At 39.6% G+C, this 21798-nt stretch overlaps 1 protein-coding gene and 1 pseudogene across 1 annotated transcript; both read right to left on the reverse strand.

Annotated features, from left to right (window-relative positions):
* On the reverse strand, positions 3692-4597 carry OR5M9IP (olfactory receptor family 5 subfamily M member 9I, pseudogene; annotated as a pseudogene).
* On the reverse strand, positions 15951-16883 carry OR5M3 (olfactory receptor family 5 subfamily M member 3). The gene has a single exon (NM_001389926.1). It carries the CDS (start codon positions 16881-16883, stop codon positions 15951-15953), a length of 933 nt encoding a protein of 310 aa, NP_001376855.1.
* Between the last annotated feature and the right edge of the window lie 4915 nt (positions 16884-21798).

The raw sequence follows: 21798 nt of genomic DNA on the forward strand, positions 1-21798 counted from the left end.
TTCTCTCAATACCAGAATCGTTTCTGAAGAGACTTGATCATTCTCAGGTAAAAAATCGTCCTAGTGAGTGGTAAGAGGCAGAGGTGAAGTGCCAAGGATATGTTTATGGAAAGTATTATAAAAGCAAATATAGCACTATAGCTAAGTGAACTCCCAAGATGCAGTGGCTTAATAAAGTAATTTATTCCTTTCTCAGGCAACAGTATGAGTTAAGGAGTTTGGGAAGGGCAATTAGACCCTCAATATATGTTTTCCATCTTTATCTAAAAAGTGATCATTTCAGCGGCAACATTTTCAAGTGGGAAGGAAGAGAAAAAAGTCTGTATCTAATGGCTTTAACATACATAAGGTGATCTTTAGGTTCCAGGCATCACTTTCTACTGATGGCTCATTGCCAAGACTTGTCAACATTATGTATCCCACTGACAAGGGGCAATGGGAATGTGGTGAACAGCTGGATGACAAAGGTTTTACTTATAAAATAAAACATCAAATAGTGGACACTGAGGAATATGTCTGCCATAAGCATCACAGAAAATGTGATCTTAAAGGGTAAAATTATAATGATCTCTGTCAGTACGATTGTTTCTTGAGCAGCCTATCGTTTCATACTTGACACCAACTTGTTAGAAGCAAACTTGGGTGATTTGAAAACATTAAAAAACAAAACAAAACTTTGATAATGTAGTTTCCAATACTAATCAAATGGTAGTCTTTCTTCCTGCTCAGAACCTAAAGTTATGAAAAGGAACTCTCCTCCCACCATTTGCCTTTTCTCAGAACCAATCTGAGGGAATGTGACTTGTGGGCAATTAGTCAATTAGCCTGAGTAACAATATTTTCTGTGCTTAAATGAATACATCTTTCCAGTGATATTACCACAAGTAAATGTTACTTCTCAGAGTCTTTCTACACATGTTCAATTGTCCACCCCTTTTAATTGGATTAGCCCTTAAACAAGAATAAACTCATTCATGAGAAATTACTTCTGCTTCTGATTTGCTTTTATGCTGGTATTATTAGCAAGAGTCAACAAGGACAAAAAATGTATTCCACTTATATTAAGAATGAAGGTAGAATAAGTGGACACCAGTGAACATAAATTGAATAGTAAACTTGTAATCAGATCCCAATGGATACCAGTTTGAGCTGTGCTGATCATATTTTAACACATGTCTAGTGCAATGGCATTCGGTTTTACAGTGATTCTTATCTGGTTGATCCACTCTAGTTATTAAAAGCTTGACTTAGGCAGCTAAACCGGAGAAGGCAATGGCACCACACTCCAGTACCCTGCCTGGAAAATCCCATGGACAGAGGAGCCTGGTAAGCTGCAGTCCATGGGGTCACTAGGAGTCCGACACGACTGAGAGACTTCACTTTCACTTTTCACTTTCATGCATTGGAGAAGGAAATGGCAAGCCACTCCAGTGTTCTTGCCTGGAGAATCCCAGGGACAGGGGAGCCTGGTGGGCTGCCATCTATGGCATCACACAGAGTCAGACACGGCTGAAGCAACTTAGCAGTAGCAGCAGCAAGCAGCTAAACACAGACCTAAGAATGTAATGTTAGTGACAAGAATTTGGAATCAAACAATAGCTTCATTATAGCAATCAAATGTTTAACAGAACATTCTTCTGATTAAAAGATAGATTTTAAATGACAAAAATCCATATTGCTTCATCTTTTTAAACTATGAGAAGGACATGATAGGCTTTAGTCATAAATATTTCACCTATTTAAATTAATAAAGAGAAAAACAACTAGCGAAAATCCAAATCAAAGAGTAGAATCACAGTGAGTCAACAGATTGTTTGAAACACAAATAGTGTTAATTCTAGAGCAATATATACCGAGAATTAATCTTCTGAATTCATGACACTAGTTTTCCAGGGTCCAGTCCCGGTGGATCCAGGGAATTCAAAGGGGAGACAGCTTCGGCGATCAGGATACGATAGAATTTAAGATATAAAGAGTGGTTAAATAAGGATAGCTCAGTGAGAAAATTCAGTGGAGAAAAGAGGCTGAATAACTTGGTTTATGTGGAAAGCTAATAAAATTCCAAGACAAGGAATTTGCGTCACCTACATAGGCCGCAGGCATCCTCCCGTTCTCCCAAAGGAGAGGAGACACTAAGGCCTCCCCAGTCAGATCTTAGAGCCCAGGCATAATTAGTAGGCTTGACGAGCCTCCATTCTCCAGATGGAAATTCAGCCAGAAGGTGAGAGAAAGAGCGACATGGCGAGACCAAGCTTTGGTGAACAAGACCCGCACTTTATTTTCCAAAGTAGCATTTATACCTTAAGTTGTGCATAGAGGACAATAGGGGAAGGGGTAGAGTCATGCAAGGACAGCAGTCCTTGATCCTTATTGAAGCCAGGCTTTCAAACTTATCATATGCAAAAGTTTAGGTGATTTACATCATCTTCTGGCCAGGAGGCCTGTTAACATTTTATGACCCTTTCTTCAGAAAACTTATTTTTCTCTAAAGGTGATTATTATAAAGTCAGGCACCACCCTCTGAAAGCATTAGATAAAGTTGCATTCCTATAGGGCAAAGGTGTGGTGGGCTATAACAAGAAAAGAATTAACTCAAGGGTCCAAGGTTACAAACATTAAAGCTACTACTTACATTGCTATATACCAATTATATTAATCAATACACTCCCAGGGACACAGTAGGTAAGGGATATGGAAACTTAGCAGCAAACATTGGCCCAACAAGTGAAAAACCCTTCACCAATACAATTTCTAATCAATCATTTAACTGCTCAAAGGAATCTGTATTTAGACAGTTTAGAACACTCATGCCTTTCATGGTTGGGAGGCTGTAAACAGCTACATGTGGCCAGAAGAACCTGTTCAGGCAGGCTAGAGGACTTCCAAAGGAGTTGGTAGGTTGAAACACTCTTGTCATGCCCAGAAACTTTATTAACTGGAGCTGTAAGTTAATTCTTTTTCAGAGAGAGGTGGTGGGGGACAGCCCCCTGTAAAGTCAGAGGTGTAGGTGAGAGCACAAAGCAGTAAAGTAGGCAGACTCTGGTTTTGGGGGTAGGTGCTCGAGAATTTCCAGGGGGACTCCTGAGGCTTGATCCCGCCTTTGCATATGCTGAGCCTCCTTCCTCATGACCTTTGCCAGGGGCAGAGTTCCTCATGCTGACTCCCAGCACTAGTTGAAGATTCTGAATACATTTTTGTTTTCAAAAGTCCATGCATGTATGAATGTTATTGAAAGCTTTCTTGGTAAATGAGAATTCACCAACTTTTGTATTCATGGGAAAGTGATAAAGTCTTAATTTTTCTCATGAACTTATATATTACTTATAAAACAAATGAAGAGCAATTTTATATAGAAAGTATCCTAAGAAATCATATTCAACTCTTACAAAGATACCCTCAAAATTAGCATGTGCTTATCCAAATGCACTTATCAGTTATCCGATGACTACACTTAGCACAATTTTACATACACTGTGACTACCAGTAATAGGTCAGGGTTAGTATGTTTGCACACGTAGATAAAGGAGGCTTAGTCCTGAGAATCCATTCATGGGGTAAACCATCGCTGTGTTAGACTGGACCTCTTAGTATATTTAAGTGTTGCCTGTATACAGTCTATTTTAAACAGGGAATTTATATGCCTGGACATTTATAACAGGAAGTGGCATACACGGAATTATGTACTGCAGGTTTACTGCCTCAAGTTTGCCTTGACGATTGCTTTGTTGACCACCTCTTTCACATCTTTGTTCCTCAAACTGTAGATCATGGGATTCAGCATGGGAATCACTGTGGTGTAAAACATAGCCACCATCTTCCCCTGCTCCACAGACTCTTCAGTGGGCCTCCTGAGATACATGAAGAGGAGAGTCCCATAAAACATTGTAACAGTGGAGAATGCCTTCCTCCTGCCATCAGCAGAGCGCATGTGCAGCATGGCTGCTCCGCTGAGGGTATAGGAAATGAGAACCACTGAGAGGGAATGTGTGAAATTAATCCCAGCAATAACAATCATGGTGCATTCTTTGATGTGGACCCCTCCACAGGCAGTCTTGATAGAGGAGGGTCAGCACAGTAGAAGTAGTTGATTTCAAAGTTTCCACAGAAGCACAGGCCATATGTCCACAGTGTGCAGTTTAGGCTGACAGAGAACCCCTAGATGTATGTCAGAAAGATGAGACGATCACAGACAGTCCTGGACATTTTACTGCCATAAAGCAGAGGGTTGCAGATGGCCATGTAGCGATCAAAGGCCATCACAGCCAAGATATATACTTCCACATGGACAAGGGCTATGAAGAAGTAACACTGCACCAAACACCCCACATAGGAAATGGTTTTTGTTTGATAGTAAGTTTTCCAACATCTTCAGAGTGACATTGGAAGAGAACCACACACCCACAAAAAACAAATGACTCAAGAAAAAGTACATGGGGCTCTGAAGCTGGAGGCTGATGTTGATCAAAATAATCATACCAATGTTCCCTATCAGAGTGATCATGTAAACTACTAGAAACACCACAAAAAAGAGAACTTGAAGCTCCTGATGACTGGTCAACCCCAGAAGAACAAATTCTGTCACATCTGTGAACTTTGGCGTTGCCTTCACTTAGACCCAGTCTGTAGTGCGTATGGACAAATTAAAAGAAATGAATGGATTTATTTTATTCTTGAAAATTTTGAGTCATGTTTATTAGTATTCTAGTTCAAATGATATAAAAATCAATGTAGACTTTGCACAAAGTCTAATATAAGACTATATAATCACATTTATTTCCTTTAATAGGCCTTATAGGTAATTATTGCAATATTTATTAGTTTCTTAATTCTAAAAGAGGCAATTACATTCATATACTACTAGTATTAGACACTTATTTTTGCTAAATTATTACAATGATGTTAACCTCATAGAGTTCCAGTAAAAGTAAAGCTAGACTGAGAGTCATTAGAGAATGACTAAATCCATTTCAACGTATTGTCTTATAGAAAAAGACTTGAGACTCATAAATGTAAATATTCAAACAAGGTCAGACAACCACTTTGTGCCGAACAGGGAAGTAAGAAGAGTGAATCACTGAAGTTCCATTGAATACTAATTTTGTGTATGATGGTTGCCTCTCATTGTCAGTATTAATACAAATACACATGCAATATTAACTTACTCATTTTCCTTTGACTTGGAAGATATCCTTTTTTAAAAAAAAATGTATTTATTTTTGGCTGTGCTTGGCCTCCTCTTGGTTGGTGTGTGTGGGCTTCTCACTGCAGTGGCTTCTCTTGTGGAGCGCTGACTCTAGGTGAGCAGGCTTAAATGGTTGTGGCTCACAGGTTCTAGAGCGCAGGCTCAGTAGTTGTGGCACTCGGGCTTAGTTGCTCCATGGCATGTGGAATCTTCCTCCAAGCAGGGATCGAACTTATGTCCCCTATATTGGTAGTCAGATTCTTATCCACTGTGCCACCAGGGAAGTACAGAAGGTATCTTCTTATCTACACAATTTTACAGGATGATCCTTGGTCTTACAATCTAGTCATTGACATACTTTTCTACACTATGTCAGCTTATGATATCAAAAGCTTTCAACTTATGAAAATCCTAGTAATGTGTTATTTTATTTAGCTATATATTTCACTTGCTTGATTACTGCTGCTTGCAGGATGAGGTAAGAGGTATTTAACAACACGGACCGTATCAGTTTAACAGTTAGAAAAGTAAACTGCAAATGGTTCAATCACCATATCAAAATGATATCAATAGATAAATTCTATATACATATAAAATAAAATTCAGGTGCCATGTTTTTAAAATTACTGTCTTATTTCAGTTTCTACTGCTTTTCAGCAACAATCCATTATTTGTCTAATTATTTATTTTCAAATTTAATGTCATTACAAGGAAAGTGTCCTCAAGGAATATTTTCTCCATTTAATACATTTCCCCAGATAAGTCTTCTGAAAAGTAAACTGCTCTGAGTATTTAGGGATGCATCTGTAGGATTTACATCATCTTTGGAATTCAAGATCCCCATAATAATATTGCTTTAAGAGAATATTATGACATAAAATGGGCTTTAGTTATAATTGCTTATAATAATTTACACACATCAAAACCAACTTTATGTCAAATATATTTGCTATATTTATTATTTATTACTTTAAATCTAGAATTAGTCTAAGTTTTGTAATATGAAATTGAACAAGCTACACGAGATTCTGGTTTGTATCATAATTGTTCAGTCCACTAAGTCGTATTCGGCTATTTGAGACCCCATGGACTGCAGCACGCAAGGTTCCTCTGTCCTTCACTATCTCCCAGAGTTTGCTCAGACTCATGTCGTTTAAGTTGGTGATGCCATCTAACCATCTCATCCTCTTATAATTAGTTGTACCAATAATCCAAGTAAAATTTTGTTAATTAGGTAATTATGGATTCACCAAGTAGAGTCAAGAGTTTTTATACATGAAAATTCTTGGTTTTAGCTTTATCTCCCAGTGAAAATCAGCAACTCTCATCTGGCTTAGTATACCCACACTTAGCAGCCGGAATATCTACGATCGTGAAAATATAGGGTACCGGTGAACTCAGACCAGAACTGAAAAATCAGTGCCTATGTTACGTGCCCAAATCGTTTTCTCTATGGTGTATATAATTACCATATGAATCATTTCAGGGGTAGGAAAATATTTCACAGTGATTAATCAAATTCCAAATTGTGAGTTGCTACTAGTTGGAGGGAGACATGAAACAATCACAGAGTTTATACACTTTTTAAAATATTTCCTCTTTTAATTTTTCATATTTTCATTCTCTTTTTCCTCAATATTTTACATGGCTGGCTGCTGCTGCTGTTGCTGCTTCTAAGTTGCTTCAATTGTGTCCAACTCTGTGCGACCCCATAGACGGCAGCTCACCAGGCTCCACCATCCCTGGGATTCTCCAGGCAAGAACACTGGAGTGGGTTGCCATTTCCTTCTCCAACATAGCTGGCTACTGGCACATAACTGAAAAGTCACCTCCTCAAAGAGATCTTTGACCATTCTATGTGCATCCTGCCTCTTCTTATTTCTGTGTTTATCAGCATGCTCTGTTTTTGTCTCACTCCATTCCTTAAATTGCCTCATTTGTATATTTTTCATTCACTCCTTTTCAGTCAGTTCAGTTCAGTCGCTCAGTCATGTCAAACTCTTTGTGACCCCATGAACCCCAGCACGCCAGGCCTCCCTGTCCATCACCAAATCCAGGGGTCCACCCAAGCTCATGTCCATTGAGTCAGTGATGCCATGCAACCATCTCATCCTCTGTAGTCTCCTTCTCTTCATGCCCTCAGTCTTTTCCAGCATCAGAGTCTTTTCCAATGAGTCAGCTCTTCTCATCAAGTTGCTGGAGTATTGGAGTTTCAGCTTCAACATCAGTCCTTCCAATGAACACCAGGATTGATCGCCTTTAGGATGGACTGGTTGGATCTTCTTGCACTCCAAGGGACTCTCAAGAGTCTTCTCCAACACCACAGTTCAAAAGCATCATTTCTTCAGCATTCAGCTTTCTTCACAGTCCAACTTTCACATCCATACATGACCACTGGAAAAACCATAGCCTTGACTATACAGACCTTTGTTGGCAAAGTAATGTCTCTGCTTTTGAACATGCTATCTAGGTTGGTCATAACTTTCCTTCCAAGGAGCAAGCGTCTTTTAATTTCATGGCTGCAATCACTATCTGCAGTGATTTTGGAGCCCTCAAAAATAAAATCTGACACTGTTTCCGCAGTTCCCCACCTATTTCCTATGAAGTGATGGGACCAGATGCCATGATCTTCGTTTTCTGAATGTTGAGCTCTAAGCCAACTTTTTCACTCTCCTCTTTCACTTTCATCAAGAAGCTTTTTAGTTCCTCTTCACTTTCTGCCATAAGGGTGGTGTCATCTGCATACCTGAGGTTATTGATATTTTTCCCAGCAATCTTGACTCCAGCTTGTGCTTCTTTCAGCCCAGTGTTTCTCATGAGGTACTCTGCATATAAGTTAAGTAAGCAGGGTGACAATATATAGCCTTGACGTACTCCTTTTCCTATTTGGAACCAGTCTGTTGTTCCATGTCCAGTTCTAACTGTTTCTTCCTGACCTGCATACAAATTTCTCAAGAGGCAGATCAGGTGGTCTGGTATTCCCATCTCTTTCAGAATTTCCCACAGTTTATTGTGATCCACACAGTCCAGAGTCTCTTGGACTGCAAGGAGATCCAACCAGTCCATTATAAAAAGATCAGTCCTAATTGTTCTTTGGAAAGAATGATGCTAAAGCTGAAACTCCAGTATCTTGGCCACCTCATGCGAAGAGTTTACTCATTGGAGAAGACTCTGATGCTGGGAGGGATTGGAGGCAGGAGGAGACGGGGACAACAGAGGATGAGATGGCTGGATGGCATCACTGACTCGATGGACATGAGTTTGAGTGAACCCCGGGAGTTGGTGATGGACAGGGAGGCTTGGGGTGCTGTGATTCATGGGATCTCAAGGAGTTGGACATGACTGAGTGACTAAACTGAACTGAACCACACAGTTACACTCATCTCATACACTAGTAAAGTAATGCTCAAAATTCTCCAAGCCAGGCTTTAACAATACGTGAACCATGAATTTTGAGAAGTTCAATCTGGATTTAGGAAAGGCAGAGGAACCAGAGATCAAATTGCCATCATCCACTGCATCATGGAAAAAGCAAGAGAGTTCCATAAAAACATTTATTTCTGCTTTATTAACTATGCTAAAGCCTTTGACTGTGTGGATCACAATAAACTGTGGACAATTCTGAAAGAGATGGGAATACCAGATCACCTGACCTGCCTCTTGAGAAACCTATATGCAGGTCAGGAAGCAACCGTTAGAACTGGACATGGAACAACAGACTGGTTCCAAATAGGAAAAGGAGTACATCAAGGCTGTATATTGTCACCCTACTTATTTAACTTCTATGCAGAGTACACCATGAGAAACGCTGGGCTGGAAGAAGCACAAGCTGGAATCAGATTGCTGGGACAAATATCAATAACCTCAGATATGCAGATGCAGTGAAGAGGAACCAAAAAGCTTCTTGATGAAAGTGAAAGAGGAGAGTGAAAAAGTTGGCTTAAAGCTCAACGTTCAGAAAGGAAGATCGTGGCATCTTGTCCCATCACCTCATGGGAAATAGATGGGGGAACAGTGGAAACAAGGCTGACTTTATTTTTCTGGGCTCCAAAATCATTGCAGATGGTGATTGCAGCCATGAAATTAAAAGATGCTTACTCCTTGGAAGGAAAGTTATGACCAACCTAGATAGCATATTCAAAAGCAGAGACATTACTTTGCCAATAAAGCTCCGTATAGTAAAGGCTATGGTTTTTCCAGTGGTCATGTATGGATGTGAGAGTTGGACTGTGAAGAAAGCTGAATGCTGAAGAATTGATGCTTTTGAACTGTGGTGTTGGAAAAGACTCTTGGGAGCCCCTTGGAGTGCAAGGAGATCCACCCAGTCCATTCTAAAGGAGACCAGTCCTGGGTGTTCATTGGAAGGACTAATGCTGAGGCTGAAATTCCAATACTTGGGCCACCTAATGTGAAGAGTTGAGTCATTGGAAAAGACCATGATGCTGGGAGGGATTGGGTGCAGTTGGAGAAGGGGACGACAGAGGATGAGATGGCTGGATGTCATCACCGAATTGATGGACATGAGTTTGGGTGAACTCCAAGAGCTGGTGATGGACAGAGATGCCTGGCTTGCTGCAATTTATGGGGTTACAAAGAGTCAGACAGGACTGAGCGATTGAACTGAACTTAGTCATTCAGTTGTATCCAGCTCTTTGTGACCCTGTGAACTTTAGCCCACCAGGCACCTCTGCCCATGGGATTTCCAGGCAAGAAAACTCAAGTTGGTTGCCATTCCCTTCTCCAGGGGGTCTTCCTGACCTAAGGATTTAACCCAGATCTCCTGCATTGCAGACAGATTCTTTACCATTTGAGCCACCAGAGACGCCTCTTCTATTGTATGACTGCTGCTATGTCACTTCCGTTGTGTTCGAGTCTGTGCAACCCCATAGATGGCAGCCCACCAGGCTCCCCTGTTCCTGGGATTCTCCAGGTAAGAACACTGGAATGGGTTTCCATTTCCTTCTCCAATGCATGAAAATGAAAAGTGAAAGTGAAGTTGCTCAGTCGTGTCTGACTCTTAGTGACCCCATGGACTGAAGTTTACCAGGCTCCTCTGTCCATGGGATTTTCTAGGCAAGAGTACTGAAGGGGGTTGCCATTGCCTTCTCCCTCCACTGCATGAATGGTGTATGCTTAATGCTCTATTATGGTTTTATGTGAGCTTCCCAGGTGGCGCTAGTGGTTAAAACCAAACCAAACAAAAAAACTACCTGTCAATGCAGGACACTTAAGAGATGCTGGGAAGTTAAATCTTTGGGTCAGGAAGACTCCTCGGAGGAGAAGGGAATGGCTACCCAGTCCAGTATTCTTGCCTAGAGAATCCCATGGACAGAGAAGTCAGGCAGGCTACAGTCCAGGTCCATAGGGTCTCAAAGATTCAGACACAACTGAAGTGACTTAGCATGCACTCGTATGGTTATATGTACTTGGGAAACAAAAATACGTCCTTTGTGGGAATTACCTGGTAGTCCAGTGGTTAAGACTAGGTGCTTTCACTGTCGTGGGCCCAGGTTCCTGGGTGGAGAACTAAAATCATACAGCTTAGCAGCATGCTCCCCACACACAAAAAATGTCTTTTGCACAACTACAAAATCCTTAATAATATTAGTGGTGTATACATTTGATCATTTTAACTCATTGGCCTGGCAATTTATGCCCATCCATCAAACTTGTTTCCTTTCCTCTCCAGATCAGTATACTCATACTGCTTCCCCTTCAGTTCTTATAACAAGAGCCTATTTCTGCTTACGAAGAATTATGAAGGAAATTGCTGATTTTCTTCCAAAGCTATTCTTGATTTTCTGTTGCAATAAACCTTTTATTAGAGAGCCCTGGGCATGACCCTGCCCCAGGACCCATGACACATGGGGCACATGGTAGAAGTGCAAGAAATGTTCATTCAATAAAGAAAACGAGTGATTATCAGACTTTCAAATAGGTGACTGACACAGGTAAGAGAGGCATATATCTAACACTTAGATACACCTCAGGTTAAGGCTGAGAAGCCCTAGTGTTACAATTAAACCATACTTTGGTAATTGGTATAAAATATTTGGTGCGTATAAGTTAGCGCTCTGAGTGGATCTTGAGAGAAAACTTCTAACTTGAGAAAATCCACGTGCTCCCCAGGAATAGGAATCGACTCCTCACAGAAGTTTTGGATCTATTATCTTTCAGAGAAACCTACCTCTGACCCAGGATACTTTTCAACTGCCAATTAATTTTATCACCTTAATGTTTTTCTAAGTTTAATTTTTAAGGCCATCCTCTACAGGACACTAAACAGCCTCATGTGATGCCCTTGGGTTTTATGGTACAAATATGGTTCTCAATATAAGTAACCAGGAGGATCACTCATTTATCACAGAGAAATCTAGGTAGGACAACTCCCTTAGCAAGAGACTGAGTTTCATGATTCTATTCTTCAGGCCCCAAAGATATAGATAAAGCAGAATCTACTTTTGTAATTCATGTAAAAATGACCACCTCTTTCACCACCATTCCCTTGGGGCTACCCACGTAAAGCCTATAACTTCCTCACCTGAATTTCCATGCTGAAAGTGAAAGTGTTAGTTACTCAGTAATGTCCAACTCTTTTCGACCTCATGGACTATAACCCACCAGGCTCCTCAGTTCAGTTCAGTCACTCAGTTGTGTCCAACTTTTTGCAACCCCATGAACTGCAGCACGCCAGACCTCCCTGTCCATCACCAACTCCTGGAGTCTCCAAAAGCATCAATTCTTCAGCATTCAGCTTTCTTCACAGTCCAACTCTCACATCCATACATGACCACTGGAAAAGCCATAGCCTTGACTAGATGGACCTTTGTTGGCAAAGTAATGTCTCTGCCTTTGAATATGCTATCTAGGATGGTCATAACTTTCCTTCCAAGGAGTAAGTGTCTTTTAATTTCATGGCTGCAGTCACCATCTGCAGTGATTTTGGAGCCCCCAAAATAAAGTCTGACACTGTTTCCACTGTTTCCCCATCTATTTCCCATGAAGTGATGGGACCAGATGCCACGATCTTCATTTTCTGAACATTGTTAAGCCAACCTTTTCACTCTCCTCTTTCACTTTCATCAAGAGGCTTCTTAGTTCCTCTTCACTTTCTGCCATGAGGGTGGTGTCATCTGCATATCTGAGGTTATTGATATTTCTCCCAGCAATCTTGATTCCAGCTTGTGCTTCTTCCAGCCCAGAGTTTCTCATGTTCCATGGAATTCTCCAGGCAAGAATATTGGAGTGGGCTGCCATGCCCTTCTCCAGGGGTTCTTCCTGACCTTCTGGATCTCCTGTACCACAGGTAAATTTTTTAGTGTCTAAGCCACATGGGATATTTAGCTCATATTGCTTATACAGTCCTTATTACATTGTATCACATATAATTTCAATTGCCTGATTCATAATGTGAAATTAGAACAATCTGAAAAAATGCACAGTGTTCTATTACTGCACTCTTCGTAATTATTTAATACAAAGCATTTGTTAGGTCTTATGAAGGATGCAGGAAGGTGTGTAACATCATATCCTGTTTAAGTGGGGGTAGTGGTAAAGAGTCCTGCAGGAGACACGAGAGACAAGTGTTCAGTCCTTGCTTCAGGAAGATCCCCTGGACAAGGAAATAGCATACCCACTCTGGTAATTTTGTCTGGGAAATTCCATGGACATAGGAGCCTGGTGGGTTATAGTCCATGGGGTTGCAAAGAGCTGGACATGACTGAGCATGCACACACACACACACACACACACACACACATACACACTTCACACCTATTGAAACACATAGAGACACACTGAATACATAATAGACACACCAAATTCATCCCTACCTATCTTTACCTGGTTTCCCTCGTGGCTCAGCTGGCAAAGAATCCACCTGCAATTTGGGAGACCAGGGTTCAGTCCCTGGGTTGGGAAGGTCCCCTGCAGAAGGGAAAGGCTACCCACCCCAGCATTCTGGCCTGGAGTATTCCATGGACTGTATAGTCCATGAGTCGCAGTCAGACACGACTGAATTTCACTCTCACTTTCCCTTTCTCCCAGAAACTTTGGAGCTTTTTCAACCTAAGAGTATTTGAAATAAATTCTTGGCTTAATATTTTTAAGACAAAATAGCTAATAGAATTTCATGAACCCCTGAGAGCTGAGTTCATGATTGCAATTTCAGTGCCCAAGTATGCAGGAGTCCTCAATTCCTTCTCACTAACTATGGAGAAAATGCATCAGGTAAACTCACTGGCAATAGGTCATTACAATGTAATCTACAGTCCCTCAAGGAAATGTAGATTTCAGAAGAAACTGTGGCATTTGTGTGTGTGTGTGTGTGTTAGTGAGGGAGAGATCAAGAAAGAGAGAGGGTGACTGAGAAAGATAAGTACACTTTATCCTGAAGATGCTTAACTATAATGATGTCGGTAAACATAGAAACAAATGTAGCAATGCTGCTGCTGCTGCTAAGTCGCTTCAGTCGTGTCCAACTCTGTGCGACCCCACCAGGCTGGCCCGTCCCTAGGATTCTCCAGGCAAGAACACTGGAGTGGGTTGCCATTTCCTTCTCCAATGCATGAAAGTGAAAGTGAAGTCACTCAGTCATGTCCGACTCTTAGCGACCCTATGGACTGCAGCCTACCGGGCTCCTTTGTCCATGGGATTTTCCAGGCAAGAGTACTGGAGTGGGGTGCCATTGCCTTCTCCGAATGTAGCAATAGCATTCAGTTTTAAAAGCCGTTTTACAAAACTATTCTAAATGAAAACTATCCTTAATTTAAAAGCTTTAAAATTACATTTTAAAATTTATTAGTAATTATCAACTAATTTGGAATGCCAATAGTTTTCCAATAAATGGTGAATAAATAGTCTTACAGACAAAAGGAATTATGTCTAGCTCACCCAAACAGTAACATTAAGTAAGAGCTTAAATTCTTTAGGGAGGTTAAGTTTTGCATTACAGACACAATGATATTATTATAATTTAATCAAAATCCCCAATGTGCTTACATACAAACAGCTTTGAAATGTTGCCCATGATGTATGTGTGAATGAATGGAAATGAGTTTATATGTGCTTCTGCTTTCCCGTGAGGAAAATAAAAACTCACATTGGACAAAGAGGACTTCCCTGGTGGCTCATTGTAAAGAATCCACCTGCCAGTGCAGGAAACATGGGTTGATCCCTGATCCAGGAAGATCCCACCAGCCATGGAGCAGATAAGCCCAAATGCTACAACAGCTGAGCCTGTGCTCTAGAGCCTGGGAGCCACAACTCTTGAGCCCATGTGTCAAAACCATTGAAATCCACATGCTCTAGAACCTGCACTGGGCAACAGGAGATGCCACTGCAATGAAAAGCCCATGAACTGCAACTAGAGATCAGCCTATGCAACTAGAGATTCCCTCCACTGGCCACAGCTAGAGAAAAGCCCTCACAGAAATGAAGATCCTACGTATCCAACAATAAATATATGAATATAATAATTAAAAAAGAACACTGGACAAAGAGAAATGTTTGTTCTCCTATACATCATTCTTATTTTATATCTACATCTCTGTAGATAAATTATGAATTTTGTGATGATTTAAATGCATGATCTTAATGTGTGAATGACATTTCAGTGGCTATGTGTTTCTGTGTCGAGATATTAGGGTATTTATTTGTTTACCTATATCAGAAGACATAGAAACATTATGGATGTCCAAGTTGTAAACTTGTTGCCTCATCGCTGTACTAGACGAACCGAGCTACAAGAGAGAAGCCAAACTATGTTTACACTATTAAGTCAGGATATGTTATTGTTAAGAAAAAAGAGAGCACCCAAATATTCCTTCTTTCAAGGAAAAAGAATTTAGTATTTGATATAACACTTAGGTCAAAAATGTGCAAAATAATCCACATGAATATTTATTTAATTTGTGAGGAGAAATATGTACCTTTGTACTTGCAAAATGACACTAATTCTGCCTACTTCTCAGTTAGAATGATGGCACTTTGGCTGGGGTACATGACATGTGCACAGTCTGGCTACACAACAACTATTAGAATCAGTAAAAAAGAGACACTTATGCTGTTATGTCTCTTAAATACAAAAACGTTGGAAAAGGATTACATATCATAGTATCTCTCTTTTCAAAACAAAGATCTGTGAACAAATCTACCTTTCACATTGAAAAAGGCATTAAATATCAGGTTTAAGTTTTTCAGCTACCCAGTGATGTTATTATAATTTGAACAAAATTCCCAATTTGTTTATGGGCAAAGAGCTTTGAAATGTTGCCCATAATGCACGTGTGAGTCAGTGGAGATGAATTCACATGTGCTTCTCGTTTCCCCACAGGAAAATAAAAACCATTAGCAAGACCACCATCTTTATGCACTTACATTAGAGAACTGAATGAAATATGTTGCTATTTCTTCTACCTCAGATTGTAGTCTAGTAGATAAATAGATAAATATTTCCTAAATTCATTACTACATTTTTGAATAATAAAATCAAAATCTTTTTATTCTAACAAAGGATATAAACAATGTCAATACATATACCTGTGAACTTGGGCTGAAATAGTCTTCTCTATTAATTTATTAATTTTAGCTAAGCTTGACTACTTGTATCAGTGAGAGAAAATTCACTTTTTCCCTCTGAATTTTATAATTTTCTTGTTTTTTGTAAAGGGTAAAGTTCTTTTTGTGAATTTTCTAAAGCTGTGTACTAAGCAGTAATCTTTTGACAAATGAGTATTGATGAAATGCAGAGAACAAAAGTAACACAACTTTACTTTGTTAAAATTGTCCTGCTGATCACTTTGTTCATGGCCTCTTTCACATCTCTGTTCCTCAGACTGTAGATCATGGGGTTCAACATGGGGATCACTGTGGTGTAAAACACAGCCACCATCTTCCCCTGCTCCACAGACTCCTCTGTGGGACGTCTGAGATACATGAAAATAAGGGTTCCATAGAACATGACGACAGCTGTCAAATGGGATCCACAGGTGGAGAAGGCCTTGCGCCTCCCTTCCGCTGAGTTCATCCGTACAATGGCAATGAGGATGAACAGGTAAGATAAGATAACTACAGTTAGAGAATATACGAAGTTAATGCCGGCGAGTATAAGCATCGTATATTCTTTTACAAAGGTTCCAGCACAGGCCATTTTGATGAGAGGTGGGTCTGCACAGTAGAAGTGGTTGATCTCAATCTTCCCACAGAAGTACAAGCCATAGGTCCATAATGTTGCTGCCAGACTAACCAGAAAACCATACACATACGGGAAAGAAATCAGTCGGATACAGACAGTCCTTGACATTTTGCTGCCATAGAGCAAAGGGTCCCCAATGGCCATGTATCTATCAAAGGCCATCACAGCAAGAATAAAAACTTCTACATGGACGAGAGCAATAAAAAAGAAACACTGTACCAAACAGCCAGCATATGAAATCGTTTTTGTCTCTGATAACAGGTTTTCCAGCATTTTAGGAGTGACATTGGAGGAAAACCACACATCAACAAATGACAAATGACTCAAAAAAAAGTACATGGGGCTGCTGAGTTGTGGACTGACCTTAATTAACAGGATCATGCCGATATTACCCACCACGGTGACCACATAGACCAGCAGGAAAATGATGAATGAGAGAACTTGCCATTCCCGACGACTGGTTAGTCCCAAAAGAATAAACTCTGTCACATCTGTGAAGTTGAGCATTTTCTCTGTTCTTGGTCAATATTATTTATAAGCCTCTGTGATAATTAAAATGAAACAAATTTAAAATCAAGTATTTATTACTAATTTATATTTTTATGTCCCCTTTCAATTTTTACTTTATTAAATATCTATGAATGTGTTATTCCATTCTTTTCAACAAATCATGTCTGAACACTTGCCATGTAACAGTCTCTCTGATAATTATGAATACTAGATGGATAAATACACAACTATAATTACATAACAGTTACACAACTCTAATTACATAACAATTGTATAAAATGTGATTGAACTAGGCTAGTACTAAAATTTGTAACTGGCCAATTGTCCATTAACTACTTTTTAAATATCCCTTGTTTCTAACACTGGTGTATTTGGTAGTCACACGTTTTTAAAATATTTATGGAGGGTTAGTTTCTCTTTTAAACACATCACAAATATTACTTTATCTCCTTCTAATTTTAACCATATTATAAATGGAAGCTACTTAATCAGATGTATTATCAGCCCTCAGTTCAGTTCAGTCACTCAGCTGTGTCCGACTCTTTGGGACCCCATGGACTGCTGCATGCCAGGCTTCCCTGTCTATCACTAACTCCTGGAGCTTGCTCAAACTCAACTATCAGCCTTAATTACTAGATAAAAAGTTATCCTTAATCTAAGCCTGCTAGTTGTGCTCATTTAAAGAGAGACAACCTGGTCACAATAGTTATCAAAATAAAGAGGCAAACCTCACATTCAAGCATTATGCATATTCCCTAGCTAAGGACTCTTTCATATCTAACATGCAATTATAATCAACTAGATATCCTCCACAGTTATGTGCTGCAGATTAAGAAATAAGTAAGACAAAGAGATTAATGCTAATCTTTAGAGTTGTATTAATGTAATAAAATACTACAATATCATACCTATTCTGCTGCTGCTGCTGCTGCTGCTAAGTCGCTTCAGTCGTGTCTGACTCTATGCGACCCCATAGATGGCAGCCAATGAGGCTCCCCCGTCCCTGGGATTCTCCAGGCAAGAACACTGGAGTGGGTTGCCATTTCCGTCTCCAATGCATGAAAGTGAAAAGTGAAAGTGAAGTCGGTCAGTCGTGTCCGACTCTTAGTGACCCCATGGACTGCAGCCTTCCAGGCTCCTCTGTCCATAGGATTTTCCAGGCAAAAGTACTGGAGTGGGGTGCCATTGTCTTCTCTGTACCTATCCTAGAGATGATGAATTATACAGGAGGATATACATGGGTTATATGCAAACACTAGGCCATTGTGTAGGAGAGACTTGAATCTCTACAGAGTTTGGTGTCTTGGGGAGAGAAGCAAACCCTGTTGTATACTGAAGGAGGATTGTATTTGTCTCAAATGTGTTCAAGGGTCATTTTGAGCTTCCTGTGAACTTACTTGCCAAACAGGAACAGGAAGAAGAAAATCAGATTACAGATTTACCTGTAAACTGACCAAATAATGCTAGTTTATTAAAAAATTTTAAGATAATGTATTAATTTTTGGAAAAAAAATTGAATACCCTGAACAAGAACACTGGATATTTAGTGTTTGGCAATTTCATAATCAAAGATAAATTGATGAAAATAAGTTGTAGAAACCATCATAAATAATAGAGGAAACACAAAGGTGAAGGAGAGGTTTCATCCCTGAAAAGGATTGCAAACGTACCTGCAGGGCACACTGGTATTAAATCAACAGAATGTGCTTGCGGCTGTTGGTGGTGTTCACCCGCATGTGCGACTCACCCTGCAGTGTTCGATCTTCGTTCCCTGAGCAGGGATGTAACCTGTGTCCCCTGAATGGGGAGTGTGCTGTATTAACCACAGGACTGCTAGGGATGTCCCCACACTAATGCATTTTTAAAGGATAAGCAATAGAGAACAGTTTATTTGGCAAGTCAGATCTAACTGTGTGGTATCAAGGATGATCTAGGGGAAAAAAAAAAGATATGAAAAAACAGTTCAAACCATTCCATCCTAAAGGAAATTAATCTCGAACATTCATTGGATGGACTGATGCTGAAGCTGAAGCTGGACACTTAACTTTGGACACAATGCAAAGAGCCGACTCATTGGAAAAGATCCTGATGCTGGGAAAGGTTGAGCACAGGAGGAGAAGGGGACAACAGAGGATGAGAAGGTTAGATAACATCAGTGATTCAATGGACGTGAATTTGAGCAAACTCTCCAAGAGATAGTGGAGGATTGAGGAGCCTGGCATGCTACAGCCATGGGGTCACAAAGAGTTGGACACAACTTAGCAACAGGAAAAACAAGCAGCAACATGAAAAGGTAGTGGTGTTAGTACTTTGCAAAAGCTAAATACATGAAATTCTGAGTGCTGGTTAGTCTGATAATTGTTACCTTTAGTGAACTCACAGGGAAACTGGAGTGGTCAGATCTGATCTTAGGAGGGATGAGGTTTGGGAAAAAAGTGAAGAGTCTGGGGAACTTAGAAGTGCTTAGATGTTTTTCCTCGCCATCTCCAAGCAAACCTATGGACACAAAACCTCCCATATTGTATTTCTCTGTGTTTCAAATTCAGTTACCTATAAATGTGGATTGTTTTTTCCCCAAGGCCAGGAAAGAGGAAACATTAAGTATTACATTTAAAGAATTCTGTCTCTAAGATTTTTTAATATAAATTTATTTATTTTAATTGGAGGTTAATTACTTTACAATATTGTATTCATTTTGCCATACATCAACATGAATCTGCCACAGGTATACGCGTGTTCCCCATCCTGAATCCCCTTCCCTTATTGTGAGATTTTGAATTTTGGTTCCATGACTTAATTTATGAACTTCAGCAATTTTTATTAATATTGTGTTTTGTCTTTATCTATGTTTAACATGATATAATATTAATATACTGTTAAATTTGTTGTGATATGAAAAGAGACATTGCACATCAATATGTAATAAATGCACAAGGCAGAATTATTATTAAATGCACTCCTGTCAATAGTAGCTTCCATCAATAGTTTATAACAGTCAAGTAATCAAACTTCTTCAAAAAATTTCCTATGTCTCTCTCTTTGACAAACATACAAATATACACCTCCAGGCAAGGATAATACATATGGGATAATTAATGTTAATTGATAAATAATAAAAGAAAATAAAAACTAAGGCACAATCCTCCTCTTGCAGCTCTAGATAGATACATTTGTATACCAACCTCAGAATAAAGGGAAGCATTCCCAGTTAAGATGCAGAATTCAAAACAAACTGCTGTATAAGAGATGGCAATATGCAAAAGAGAAACTGGAAATCCACAAGAGAAATTTCCTTTAAATGCTTGCCTTAGGAAAAAAAAAAATGAAGCAATTAAGTTTTCCCTAGAAATTTCCCTAGAAATCTCTGAGGAAGAGTCAGCTCTTGGTTTCCCTACTTTTCATAACAGATTTGAATAATTTTACTTTCCCCCAAATTCAAGTTATTTTGAAAGTGTCCTGGGATCAAATAACATACTTTGTTTGGATTTGCATCACACTCAGCTCTGCAATGATGTCGGTCATCCTGCATAAGCCAAGTCCATGCTCTGGGCTGCTTGGTCTGTGCCACTTGAATTTTCCAGTGAAAGATGAAGTGCGTATTACTCCTTATAACCAAAATTATGGCATATAATATAATGTATGAAAAAATTATCTTCAAAATGCATTTTTCAAAGCATGAAGAATGAATCCTTTCCAACTCCCTCATTTTATAAACAAGTAGACCTAGAAACTGAATCACAGCCACAACAAAGCATTTATTACAGTTAGCACATGCCAGACATTATGGTATTTTAATTCTCATAACTACCTCCTGAGGTAATCATTATTATTATCCATTTTCAGACCAAAAAATTAGTCTTAGAGAAGTTCAGTAACTTGGTCAAGGTCACACTTTCAATGAATCAGGGACAATCCTGATTCCAGAGTTGTACTGTTAATCATCCCATTCTATTGTCCAATAAACATTAGTAAGTATTAATAGAGCAAAGCAAAACTCAAGTCCTGCCCTTGAAGAGTGTCATTGCCTCTGTATTACTGATGTATTTTCAGTGTTCTACAACAATGTTATGAACTTGGGAAATAAAAATGTGTTCTTTGTACAGCCTAAAAATTATGGATAGTTTTAATGATGCATGCATTTGAGTTGCCTAGGGATTCATGCCCCCCTCTCAAACTTGTTTCCTTTCTTGGCCAGATCAGGATACTGCACTCACACCGCCTCCCCTTCAGTTGCTTCAACAGTAGCCTATTCCTGCTTATGATCTGTGGAGGACATTGCTGCTTGTCCTCCAAACCCATTCTTCTTCCATTGCAATAAATTTTAATGAGAGGGCCTTGCTCATGGCCCTGCCCCAGGACCTATAACAACACTGGCCACATGGTACATGTACAAGAAATACTTTTTCAGTAAAGCAAATGGGAAATTATCATGTTTTCAATAGGTGAACTATACAGGTAAGAAAGGCACATATCTGAGTAATACCTAGATACATCTCAGAATAAGATTGAAAAGCTCCACGCTTACAGTGAAGCCATATTTTGGAATTGCAGAGTGCTCACTAAGCATTTGTGAATCAGTGCTGTATGTGGATCTTCAGAGAAAAAGTGCTGTCTTGAGAGAATCCTTTTGCTCCTCAGGGCTAGGAGTCTACTCCCCATAGAAGTCTGGGGACTAGCATCTTAAACAGTAACCTACCTCAGAGCGCAGAATTTTTTTTTCAGTTGCAAATTAACTGTTTATCCCCTCAAATATTTTATTTAGTTTGATTTTTTAAGGCCAGCCTCCGTAAGACATGAAATAGCCTCATGGGATTCCTCTGTGTCTTAAGGTACAAACGTGGTTCTCATTGTGAATGACAACCACTCCTTTAACATAGAGAAATCTAGGCAGGGCAACTGCCACAGAGCAAGT

The sequence above is a fragment of the Bos taurus genome, chromosome 15 (genome assembly GCF_002263795.3).
Source record: "Bos taurus isolate L1 Dominette 01449 registration number 42190680 breed Hereford chromosome 15, ARS-UCD2.0, whole genome shotgun sequence".
In the NCBI taxonomy this organism is placed as follows: Eukaryota; Metazoa; Chordata; class Mammalia; order Artiodactyla; family Bovidae; genus Bos; species Bos taurus.